The sequence below is a fragment of the Cervus canadensis genome, chromosome 3 (genome assembly GCF_019320065.1).
Source record: "Cervus canadensis isolate Bull #8, Minnesota chromosome 3, ASM1932006v1, whole genome shotgun sequence".
Lineage (NCBI taxonomy): Eukaryota > Metazoa > Chordata > Mammalia > Artiodactyla > Cervidae > Cervus > Cervus canadensis.
The window spans coordinates 62594817-62608078 of record NC_057388.1 but is presented as its reverse complement, the minus strand read 5'-3'; the positions used below and the strand labels follow the sequence as shown (position 1 = coordinate 62608078).

General features: G+C 40.5%; 1 protein-coding gene across 5 annotated transcripts in view; it reads left to right on the top strand.

Annotated features, from left to right (window-relative positions):
• The window catches only part of PLEKHA8 (pleckstrin homology domain containing A8), a 68158-nt gene that overhangs the window by 27637 nt on the left and 27259 nt on the right, over positions 1-13262 (top strand). For all 5 annotated transcript variants that reach the window (XM_043463294.1, XM_043463295.1, XM_043463297.1 and 2 more), the window contains 6 exons: positions 1270-1394; positions 6472-6630; positions 7669-7709; positions 9834-9991; positions 12229-12388; positions 12762-12847. In XM_043463294.1, the coding sequence (XP_043319229.1) occupies positions 1270-1394; positions 6472-6630; positions 7669-7709; positions 9834-9991; positions 12229-12388; positions 12762-12847 (729 nt within the window). The remainder of the gene's footprint in view (positions 1-1269; positions 1395-6471; positions 6631-7668; positions 7710-9833; positions 9992-12228; positions 12389-12761; positions 12848-13262) is intronic.

Here is a 13262-nt window from a genome sequence, read left to right as displayed (position 1 = left end):
CAGTTTCCTTATGTTTTAGGAAGAGGTAATTACCTACCTTACAAGAATTACCATGAGGATCAGTGATGATATAAAACTGCCTAGTACCTTGTCTGGCACAAAGGTCACTTTTGGTAAAGGGTAGCTGAGCCAGAGGAAGCCTTGGATCTGAGTGTTTGTTACAGTAGCACCCCACTTACCCCTCCTTTTTCCTGGGGTGGATGGCTGCTTAATTGTCAGGTTCCTGCTGCTTAATGCTCATTAACTCAACATCATTAGGTCTCCTGAGAACCGTGACATAACTTTCTATCTGTCCTGGGTCACAAGTGCCTGAGCTTACTGCCTGAGCTCTGCCTTCCGACCTTGCATCCCCAAATGTACACCTGGAAAGATTGGTAGGAGAGAGAGGGGCCTCTGGGAAAAGTGTTTCAGGGACCTTTCTTGTGGCACATAATGGCAGATGTGCTTCACTTTTGAGGTAGACACAGTAAGATGGCCTCTTGGTTGGTTTTTAATGCTAAAATACTGGATTACGTAGCCTGTCCCTTCTCTAGCAGATCTTCCAGACCCAGGAATCAAACTGGGGTCTCCTGCATTGTAGGCCGATTCTTTACCAGCTGAGCTACAAGGGAAGCCCTTTTAATGCTAAGTCAAAAACAAATTCTTGACTCTGTGAGCTCTGACTCATGTCAGGTAGAATGTGCCGGCTTTTTCACAGAGAACAAAACAGAGGCAGTAATGACTGTAGCCGAGCCCTTGGTGCCAGGGTGGATGGAGTGCTGACCTAATGAAAACACAGTAGGTGTGCAGAGGGTGCCATTTGCCTCTCCAGGCAGCATGCTGGACCAGTCCTCTGATTCATGAGCTATCTTATTAGTGGTCATTGCATGTTACAGACCACTGCTTCCCAGTTTTGAGCACCATGTTAGCAGGTAGATAGGTGTGACCCCATTTTACAGATAGAAAAACTGTGGCAGAACTGAGATCAAAACTCTGAACCTTTGACTCTGTTCCCAGTTCTGACACAAGTGAATCAGAGGTATATGTCTCCTTCCTGAACTGGTGATTAGTAAATATGTTGGGTCAAGAAATAGTGTAGATTACTTCAGAAGGCTAGGAATCTCCTTTTTCTGTTTTTCTTGTTCCCATAACTTCAGTTATATAGTATCTGTAGCCCATAATATAAACATCTGACTTTAAAACATAGATTATATTTTATCTGTATAGTATACCAACTAGTATATCAGTTATTTATTCTGATAATTGCATTTTCATCATTTTGTTATTTAGAATTTGCTGAAAACACTGAAAACTTGAAAACCAAAATGTCAGAGCTAAGACTCTACTGTGATCTTCTTGTTCAGCAAGTAGATAAAACGAAAGAAGTGACCACAACTGGCGTGTCCAGTTCTGAGGTAAAATACCATTCGTCTTTGAAAAGTAGCACCAGATGTTGCTTACCTGTGATGCATATTCTTACATAATCCATACCATGGAATATACTGTTTTTCACAGAAAATAAGTGATAGACTTAAACAAAGAGAAGAAATGTATGCATTTCAGCATATGGAAGCATATAGTTTTCCTTCCTGGGAAGAATTCAGGATTAATTGATAACATTTGGAACTTTTAACTTTAGTACTAGTGTACTAGAATACGTGTCTTCTCAGTTTGCATAACTTGTAAAAATACAGCCTTAACTGTCTAACAGCGCTGTTTCTGTACCATTGATGTGGCTCCTAAGATGACAGCATCTTGCGTGTCAGTTATGCGTATCTGTCACCTCTGTTGAGGCTGTAACAGGATTTATTTCACCACGGTAGATGTTCTGCTTTAGTATAGACTAGCGTTTTCAGAGATAGAGACACAGCTTTATTTCTCTCCATCGTCAGCAAGGATTGAAATCTTTATCACTTATTAATGAAATTGTTATTTTCTCATTCTAAAACATATATTAAAAGATGTATCTGGTGTTAATCTATGTATTGAATGGTTCACATTAGCCAGAGAGAGGTCTCTGCTCTGCTCTCAAAGAAGTTATCTGAGAAACGGTGCCTACAAAAATGAAGAATCTGTAGATTATCATTACTTAGGTAATATAGCACTATGCTACTAATAGTATATGTGCTCTAAGTTTTTCTAATAAAAGTGTTTTAGCTCACTTTCGTTCACTCTTTGGGGTGGGGGGATCTCTCTTACTAATTTAGCATGTTGTGTACAAGACACTATGCTGAGGGAGGGCAGAGGGAGGGCCTTCAGTGCTGCTTTTGGGATGTTAGAACCTAGAGCAGTGATTCTCCAGCCAGAGCAGTTTGCGCCTCAGGAGACATTGGGCCATGGCCGAGACAGTTTCGGTTGTCACTACTGAGGGAGTGCTGTTGGCATCTAAGGGAGAGAGGTCAGATGGCCAGATGCTGCTTAATATCTGGAAGGGACAGGAGAGCCACTCCCCCTCCATCTCCTCCTCCAATAATTAGCCAGCCCCAAATGCCAGTGGAGCCAAGGAAGAGAAGCCCTGGTCTAGAGGGAAAGAAGAGAGTGAATGCAGCAACTTTTAATTCAGAAGTGTTTATAGTAAGTATTTAATTCAAAAGTGTTTGTATTAGTAGGAAGTGTTTATAGTAAGTGCCTCGGAAACTTGCTAATGAAACTGTGGCTATGGTGTTGTGATTTTTTGTTGTTGTTCAGCTGCTAAGTCATATCTGACTCTTTGTGATCCCATGGACTGCAGCATGCCAGGCTCCTCAGTCCTTCAGTATCTCCTGGAGTTTGCTCAAATTCATGTCCATTGAGTTGGTGATGCTATCTTACCATCTCATTCTCTGCCACTTCCTTTTCCTTTTACCTTTAATCTTTCCCATCATCAGGGTCTTTTCTGGTGAGTCAGCTCTTTTACATCAGGTGGCCAAAGTATTGGAGCTTCAGCTTCAGCATCAGCCCTTCCAATGAACATTTAGAGTTGATTTCCTTTGAGATTAACTGGTTTGATATCCTCCCTGCAGTCCAAGGGGCTCTCAAGAGTCTTCTCCCGCACCACAATTTGAAGGCATCAATTCTGATGCCTTCAGCTTTCTTTAAGGTCCAACTTTCACATCTATACATGACTACTGAAAAAACCATAGCTTTGACTATATGGACCTTTGTTGGCAAAGTGATATCTCTGCTTTGTAATACACTGTCTAGGTTTGTCATAGCTTTCCTTCCAAAGAGCAAGTATCTTTGAATTTCATGGCTGCAGGCACCATTCACAGTGCTTTTGGAGCCCAAAAAAGACAATTTGTCACCACTTCCACTTTTACCCTTCTATTTGTCATGAGGTGATAGGACTGGATGCCACAATGTTCATTTTTGAATGCTGAGTTTTAAGCCAGCTTTTTCACTCTTCTCTTTCACCCTCATCAGGAGGCTCTTTAGTTCCTCTTCACTTTCTGCTGTTAGAGTGGTATTATCTGCATATCTGAGGTTGTTGATATTTGCCCTGGGAGTCTTGATTCCAGCTTGGATTCATCCAGCTTGGCATTTCACATGATGTACTCTGTGTAGAAGTTAAATAAGCAGGGTGACAATATACAGTCTTGTCATAATCCTTTCCCAATTTGGAACCAGTTCTAACTGTTGCTTCTTGACCTGCATACAGGTTTCTCAGGAGACAGGTAAGGTGGTTTGGTATTCCCATCTCTTTAAAAATTTTCCAGTTTGTTGTACACAGTCAAAGGCTTTAGTGTAGTGAAGCAGAAGTAGATGTTTTTCTGGAATTCCCTTGCTTTTCTCTATGATCCATTGATTGTTAGCAATTTGATCTCTGGTTCCTCTGCCTTTTCTGAACCCAGCTTGTACATCTGGAAGTGCTCGGTTTTTGTACTGCTGAAGCCTAGCTTGAAGGGTTTTGAATATAACCTTACTAGTGTGTGAAATGGGTACAATTGTATGGTAGTTTGAACATTCTTTGGCATTGCTTTTCTTTGGGATTGGAATGAAAACTGACTTGTGGCTCAGTTGATGAATCCACCTGCAATGCTGGTGGGACCTGGGTTCAGTCCCTGGGTTGGGAAGATCCCCTGGAGGAGGGCATGGCAACCCACTCCAGTTTTCTTGCCTGGAGAGTCCCCATGAACAGCAGAGCCTGGCAAGCTACAGTCCATGGGGTCGCAACGAGTTAGACACGACTGAGCAGCTCAGCACAGCACAGCAGATAGCCACTGCTGAGTTTCCAGATCTGCTGGCATATGGAGTGCAGCACTTTCACAGCATCATCTTCTAGGATTTGAAATAGCTCAGCTGGAATTCCATCACCTCCACTAGCTTTGTTCATAGTAATGCTTCTCAAGGCCCACTTGGCCCCACACTTTAGGATGCCTGGCTCTAGGTGAGTGACCGCACCTTCGTGGTTATCCAGGTTATTAAGATCTCTTTTTTGTACAGTTCATCTGTGTATTCTTGCCACCTCTTCTTAATCTCTTCTGCTGCTGTTAGGTCCTTACTGTTTCTGTCCTTTATTGTGTCCATCCTTGCATGAAATGTTCCCTTGATATCTCCAGTTTTCTTGAAGATGTATTTGTCTTTCCTGGGTCTCCTGCATTGGCAGGTGGATTCTTTGCCACTGAGTCAACAGGGAAGCCTTGTTGTGGTTTATGATAAGAAACATATGTTTGGTCTTTGGTTTTTGGCAGAGAGTTCCTAAGGTAACCATTGGAATTTCCTGTCCTGCAAGTGATCAAGATGTCTTTTGTTATGTTAATAAGGCAACTATTGAGAAGTGCCTAAAGATGGAGGTTCTGGTTGACAGTAGACCCTACTAAGTAGGGTTGGTTACTTTCTTTCCTATCCCCTCACCTCCTGAGAGGGTAGAGGGACTGAAGATTGACCCTCTGTCACCCTTGGCCAATGATTTAATCAATCATGCCCATTTAATGAAACTTCAAAGCATGGGGTTTATAAAGCTCTTGAGTTGGTAAATAGTGTTGACTGGGGAGAGGGGCACACTCAAGGGAGCATGGAAGCTCCAAGCCTGTTCCCACATGCCTTGTCTTGTGCATCTCTTCCATCTTGCTGCTCCTGAGTTATACCCTTGTATAATAAACCAGTGATTTAGCAAGTAAAATGTTTTTCTTAGTTCTGTGAGCTGCTCTGGTAAAGTAGTTAAACACAAGGAGGGGGTTGTTGGAATCTGCAGTCTATAGTAGGTCAGTCAGTAGTACAAGTGACACCCTGAACTTGCCATTGGTGTCTGAAGTGGGGGTGGGAAGCAATCTTGTAGGACTGAGCATGTAATCTGTGAGACCTGACACTATTTCCAGGTATATTGTGTAGACCTGTAGGACACCTGGCTGGTGTCCAGGAATTTCTTGGTGGTGTGGAAAAAAATCACACATTCTGATTGGTATCTGAATCATAGTGGTTCATAACCATTAACATCTCACTTGTTAGAAATAATAAATTAAAGCAAACATAGGGGCCATGGTTAAAGAACAAAATTCAACTGAGTAAAATTTAAAGATCTTACTGGCTTTATTCAGCAGTTCATGAATTGAGCAGCATCCAGTCCATCCAGCAGATTGAAAGGAGCTGTGAAGAGCTGTACCAGGCTAGAGATTTCTGTGGACCAAAGTGAGCAGGAACAAGGAAGTTATTAGTGGATATTTCCTGAATGGTTAAAACAAGGTTACTTTTCTTATATGGAGCAAAGGGAAGTCTTGGAGCCAGGTCAGTAACTTGCGCTGAGCAGGCAAGCACTGATTGGTTGACCTAGGCCTGCCTTTTCTGGGAGGCCCAGCATAGAAACGTAGCTACATTTCTGGTTTGCTGATGTGAGGCTTAGCATGAGTGACTCCATCTTGGGCCAAATCTGGTAGCTTTAACACCACTAAGATGTGGTTACCATACTCTCTAATCTGAGGGTGGCCTGTTTTCTGAACAACTTATTAGTATCAATATCCAGTATCACACTGAGAAAGTGAAATGACTTGGAGAAAAAAATGATCTGATGCTCAAAAGAATTCCAGTTGCAAAAACCTTTTAGACTCGTCTGTACTGAAAGCCAAAAAGCCCATTCTGAAAGCAAATAATGTCGTATTTGGTTTCTAATACTTCTGTTCTGGAAGCTCATTTTTCACTCAGAAAATGTTTCTCCATTGGTCCCACTGGTCATCAATCCATGTGACTCTGTTTGGTGTCTGCCACCCCTTATAGACTAGAAACTCCATGAGGGCTCAGTGCCTGACATATTGCTGTCATATAGAAGTTGTTGCCTTCAGCTGGAGTGACGAGTAAGCATGAAGGGCAGGCTGAGGGTAAGGCTTGTGTATGGATAATAGATAAATAGACTTGTTTAGTCATTTTCTTTTATAACTGGTACACATATTTGTCCAGCAAAATAGATGGGATTATTATTATTGTTGTTTTGTGGTGGATAAAACCTCTAAGACTATTCCACAATTGGGCTCTTTCCTTTTTGGCAAAGTAAAGGCATCTTCCACTCTGGTTGTTTCATAGGAGGGAATTGATGTGGGAACTCTGCTGAAATCAACCTGTAACACTTTTCTCAAGACTTTGGAAGAATGCATGCAGATTGCAAACGCAGCCTTCACTTCTGAGCTGCTCTACCGCACACCTCCAGGGTCACCTCAGCTGGCTATGCTCAAGTCCAACAAGGTAACAGACCAGCTCAACTTGGCTGCAGCAGGGCATAATGGAAAGTTAAGAACGTGTTAGACTGAGCTGCTATATAAGGAAGGCAACCGATGAGTTCCCTTTGGCAACTGTAGTGGACTTTCCTTTATGTGTACTTTTATATCTGCCCTCAGTCCCTCATATCCACTCAGGTACTGTTGGCAGTTTTACCACCTAGACGTGTCTCTCTCTCTCTGATGTAACTGGCCTCTTTTCTCCAGCCTCCTTGTCCAGTGAGTCTTGTTGAGATTGGTGGTAACCTTGTAACTAACTGCCTTTTGGCTACTCTTTCAGGCAGCCTACAATATTTCTATTCATGCAATGTAAATTGGACCACCTGAAACTTTTGGTGATTCCCTTGTTACCTACAGGTTAAAATCAAAATGTCTTAGCTGCTTCCCACATCACCAGCCTTTCTTTTTTTTTGTCATAACCAGGTTTAAAGCTGTTAACTGCTTATAGCTCCCCCACTTCTTTGGGCCGTTTCTCAGTACCAAGAATGCACTTCTCACATGTCTTTCCCTGGTTAGCTTTTACTCATCCCTCAAAATTTAATCTCTTTCCTTGAATCCCTTAGTTGGGCTAAGAGTTCCTCCTCTACACATACCCCTGTTTTAGCCTCAGTCTGTATTGAAATTACCTTGAGGGCAAGAACTCTATACTGTGAACCTTTATACTTCCAGTGTTTGGTGAAATGCTGCATCATAGTTTGGCATTTAATAATATTTTAATGAGTGTGATTGTAATTACAAGAAAGCCAAGCATTTGAATATAGTATTCAGGTCCTTCGAAAGACCATTTTCCTTTTTCTTGGAAATTTGGGTACCCTTATTTGAATAACTATGAAAGACTGGTTGGGTTCAGTGACTCCTTTCTTTTGGCGGGACCTAAGGAGATTCCTCTTGAGTAGGGTAGTGTGTATTATGATCATATTTACCACTCTCATATGGGATAAAACTCTAAATATATTCTATTGGGTGTTTTAACATGTGAACTTTCTTTTCTTTGCTTCTTTTAAAGATGAAACATCCTATTGTACCGATTCATAATTCATTGGAAAGGTACAGTAACAGTTTTTGTTTTTTCTTCTTTCTAAAAATATTAAAAAAAGGATATTGGTATTTCTTGTTTTTGTTTTTGTTTTTAATAATATTTTTATCATGTGGTGGTTTTTCTCATGGTTTGAGATGATACCAAGGGAAACAGTGTCTGATTTTGGGTGTCTCTTTTGGGTGAGCCTAAAGCAATGCAGACTTTCATTCAACACTGACTACTAGTGAAGAAGTTTGCATTTCCCCAGGATATGGATCTCATGCATCTTGTCTAGTAACTTTTCATCTCTCTGGTGCCTGAGTGTTGGAACCTCCTCTCTTGTGGAGGAGCTGAGCATTGATTTAAGTGTGCTTCCTTGGTAGCTCAGACACTAAAGTGTCTGCCTACAACGTGGGAGACCTGGGTTTGATCCCTGGGTCAGGAAGATCCCCTGGATAAGGAAATGGCAACCCACTCCAGTATTCATGCCTGGAAAATCCCATGGACTGAGGAGCCTGGTGGGCTACAGTCCATGGGGGTCGCAAAGAGCTGGACACAACTGAGCGACTTCACTTCATGTATCAGAAAAGACAGTGCTATTTTGTTTAAAAATAAAAAGATAGCTTTACGGGTTGGGAAAAGGATGTAATATCAAAATCTGAATTATTAGAAAAAAGTACATGTTTACACAGTTGTGTTCCAGTTATTAAATAAGGTCTTTGAAAGTGAAAGTGAAGGTCTTTACTTGGTTATTATTTCATATAAGCATTTCCATATTTTGACATAATCCATGTATCTGTCTTTTCAAGTTATAATTTAATATTTCATCTCTTTATATACTGTTTGCTTCTTTAGTACAAAGATTGTTCCTGTTTGGTTAACAATTTTCTCTTGATCTAAATATTTCTACAAGGAACATTTTGTAGATTTTTTTTTTCTTTTGAAGTATTTCATCAATATATACTCATTTTTAATTACTGAGTTGAAATATAGTGTCTTTTTACAAAACAAATGGTTTTTCTGGAATCACCACATAGCTTGGACCTTTTTCCTTTATTCTTTTTTTTTTTCCCCCCTTTAATTTTATTAGTATAATACTGGCAAGAATACTGGAGTGGATAGCCATTCCCTTCTTCAGGGAATCTTCCTAACCCAGGGGTCAAACCCAGGTTTCCTGCATTACAGGCAAATTCTTTACCATCTGAGCCACCAGGGAAGCCCCTTAGAGGAATGCGTCTTTGTTCTAATTTGGCTGAGTTGAGTTGTTTATAAGGTGTCCTGCTGCTGCTGCTGTTGCTAATTCGCTTCAGTCGTGTCCGACTCTGTGCGACCTCATAGACGGTAGCCCACCAGGCTCCCCCGTCCCTGGGATTCTCCAGGCAAGAACACTGGAGTGGGTTGCCATTTACTTCCCCAATGCATGAAAAGTGAAAAAAGAAAGTGAAGTAGCTCAGTTGTGTCCAACTCTCAGCGACCCCATGGACTGCAGCCCACCAGGCTCCTCCATCCATGGGATTTTCCAGGCAAGAGTACTGGAGTGGGGTGTAAGGTGTTATGATTGTCCCTTAAACAGAATCAGCTATTTCATTTGCATATTGAATAGCCTTTTCTGTTACCCTGAAGAGCAACAGATTCTCAGGATGTATTGTGTCTTCCCAAGTTGTTTCTGTCTTCCTGGACCACAACTTGTGGCTTCTAGTCAGTTAATTGCTAGGCAAACAAATGGAAGTAGTCAGTGATTTGAGACCTGAGAATAGAAAAAAACCTCCCAGGGAGAAGCTGAGGAAAGTGAGAAAAGTGTTAAATATGGTACGTGTAGAAAAGTTGTTTGAAAACCAAAGAGCTGTCAGTGAATATTTCCTGTTGCTGGTGGGGAGCAGGAAGTTTGAGTAAGCTTAGGGTACATAAAGAGCCATTCATGGTTTCTGAACTTCAGCCTGGAGTCAGGCCTGCTCCCAACACAGGAAGATACCTGTCTTGGAAGCAGGAGGGTGGGATGAGAGATTTGGCTTGATTTAGCAATTCTGTTTTTTAATCAGTGTTAAAAGAAGTTGGTAATTGTGAACCCTTCCCCACCAACCCTCAGAATAAGATCATCTGTGCAGTCTATTTATGACCAAGAATTGGACTTTTTTCCTTTTAAAAAATTTTAGGCAAATGGAGTTAAACAGTTGTGAAAATGGATCTTTAAATATGGAAATAAATGATGATGAAGAAATCCTAGTGAGAAACAAGAGCTCCTTATGTTTGAAACCTGCGGAGACAGATTGCAGCATATCAAGTGAAGAAAATACAGATGATAATGTAACAGGTAAAAACAAAAAAGATGTGAAGCAAACCATTGACTGAAAGGATTGTGGGGGTTTGATTCGTTATCCATGATGTGATCCTTGATAGGGATTGGCCTCAAGACCGTGTGCCAGGTAGCTCCTAAGGCAGATGTTGGTTAGATAACATAGGTCACATGACACATTCTGCCATCCCATCTGATCCATGTGTTGAGAAAGCAGAATGAAGAGGGATTTTCCCACTCACTGTTCTTAGCTGTGATATTCATGGGCTTCAGTGAGCAGTAGCTGTCTGTGCTGACTTTTTAAGAGTATGAGTATTAGAGCCTTCTCAGAATTTCAGTCCTTTGAACGTAGACTGATGTGAAACTTAAGGGTCTGCAACGTTATGGCAATGCAGTTTTCCATGCTCCTGATTTCTGATGAGGCCTGAGGATGACAGAATTCACCAGCCACCATCAGATTTTCACCTGGCCTTCACGGTGTTCATCAAACCAAATTTCAAATTTAAGTAATAACCTGTAGTTGAAAATGCTGCCCTTTTGGATTTACTAATTTCATTGTCTCTAGGCACTAAAACCAACTTCAGATCAGTCCATGACAACCATCTTAGAGCTTTTAATTGTTTAAATATTAAATAGTTTGAAAATAAAATTTTTTAGAAAGTTTTCTCCTCATCTCCTCTGGTGAGTGGGGGGAAGAAAAGATGCATTTTTATAGCTGTTAATCTGCACCTAGCAATCCATACATCACCGAAATCTTATCCCTTGAGTAAATAATAAAGACAGGAGAATTTCAGTTAAGACAGTACTCTTGTTTATCTGACCCAGTAATTTTCTTCTAGGAATCTGTCCTCAGGGAATAGTGGATCTAAGGACAGTTATCTGTGGACAGGGATGACCTTTATGACGTTATGGTCACTTCTCATCATTCGTGGTATTTGTGCTCTATACAGTTACTGCAGACCCTAAACTAGCAAATATTGAACTGTTGCTCCTAGGGGAAACACATGGTTAGGTTCTTAAAAGCTTTCCAGGTGCCACTAGTGGGAAAGAACCCATCTGCCAGTGCAGGAGACGTAAGAGGCATGGGCTTGATTCCTGAGTCAGGAAGATCTCCTGCAGGAGGACATGGCAGCCCTCTCCAGTATTCTTGCCTGGAGAATCCCACGGACAGAGGAGCCTGGGGGGCCACAGCCTGTAGCATCGCAAAGAGTCGGACATGACTGAAACGACTCAGCACAGACGCACATGTATACAATAGATAACTAATAAAGCCCTACTGTCTAGCACAAGGAATCTACTCAGTACTCTCTAATGGCCTATATGGGAAAAGAATCTAAAAAAGAATGGATATATGTATATATAACTGATTCACTTTGCTTGTATACCTGAAACTAACACAACATTGTAAATCAACTATACTCCAATAAAAATTTAAAAAAGAAAGAAAAGAAAAAAATATCCCTCCTCCCAAAGGGAAAAAAAAGACACTGTGTTTATATTGTTGACTCATTAACATTGAACCCACAGCATAGTGCTATAACTCATGCCTGAACAAAGCTTATCTTATATAAGCTTATATATTAAATAACATGTGTTTTTCCATAAGGCACATTACAGCCTTCTTATGCTTAGAACACTAGAAAGCACTACCCTTGGAGGGCCTTTTAAACAGCAAAATCAACAATGAAATGCACACAAGTGCAAAAAACATGGCACCAAATAAACACATTTGTGTACAGTATGAAAGGTGAAACAAGAAGGCAGTATCACCTTGTTTAGCTTCCGTTGGGAACACGTGTGTGAGGTAACTCAGTTTTTTTTTACCACTCTGCACATATCTAGAATGACTGCAAGAATGCCATACGCATTGATTTTAGTATTACAAATAAACAGGCAAGCAAATCTGCAAAGATAGACTACACTAATAATGAGGCTCAACTCTATTTATTATACTCAAATTTTAGAAACCACCTAAATGCCCTCCACATAAGCATGATGCAGTATTACATGATCATTAAAATCATGTTTTGAAATGTATTGAGTGATAATGAAAACATTTATGATATCAATGAAAAGAAGCTGGATGAAAATCTACATATATTTAAACCCAATTTTGTGTGTGATGTGTAATATTTCACTCATTGATTTTTCTTTCTTTATACTTTGCTGTGTTAGAAATGTTCAACAATAAATATGTATATAAATTAATCTTTGTAAAAAATAAAAGTTACTAATAGGTATCTTCTGCTATACAGTCCAAGGTGAAATGATGAAGGAAGTTGGAGAGGAAAGCCTGGGAAATCATGACAGCGACTTGGCACAGCCTGAATTGCACTCCACAAACAGCTCTCCAGAATCCCATTGGGAAGAAGACCAAGAAGTCATCCCAACTTTCTTTAGTACCATGAACACCAGGTATTCATGGTATTCTCTACTCTTTCACATCACTGACATTTGGATACCAGTCTTCCTCCAGAATAGAGATTGTGGCGTACCATGTGTCTGCTTTATTGTTCACCTTGTCTGAAGCAGTGGATAAGAAGAAGCTGGATTGCAAGAATATATGCTGTCAACAAGTTTTAGCTTGCTTTGGTGAATTGCCTTTGGAAAGTGGTTTTATTAGACCGTGTTATAATAGGAAAACAGTCACTGGGTTGGTCGTGTTTGTGAATAAGCCTAATTGATGTGTTCTCAGAGGCTTAGCTGTTTTCATGACTACCTCTGAAGTGCAGAGCATGCTAATATTGTATTTTCAATCTTTCCTCCTTTGTTTCACTAAATTGTTTAGCTTTAGTGACATTGAACTTCTGGAAGACAGTGGCATTCCCACAGAAGCATTCTTAGCATCATGTTATGCTGTGGTTCCAGTATTAGGTAAGATTGCTAGATTTGCCTTAAATTCATTTGTTTCTGGAATCTGTTTCAATGAAGTTATTTTGTAGTAAAAATACACTGAACTATGTGTACAGTTAGATGACCCTTCTTATCTACCTCTTCATATCACCAGACACATACAGTTAAAACTGTGTGACCTTAAACATTATCACATAATTCCACTTCATTTCTAATTATGATTAATAATGATCCCAGAGCTGTGTAATGAAAAAAGGGAATTCTGTTTTCTAGAAATCATATTTAAGAGCAAAAGTGAAAGTATTAGTAGTTGAGGAACAGATCTTCAAATCCACTAGTAGTATGAAAATGGACATGAACACACTCTGGGAGATAGTGGAGGACAGAGGAGCCTCGCATGCTATAGTCTATGGGGTCCTAAAGAGTCAGACACAGC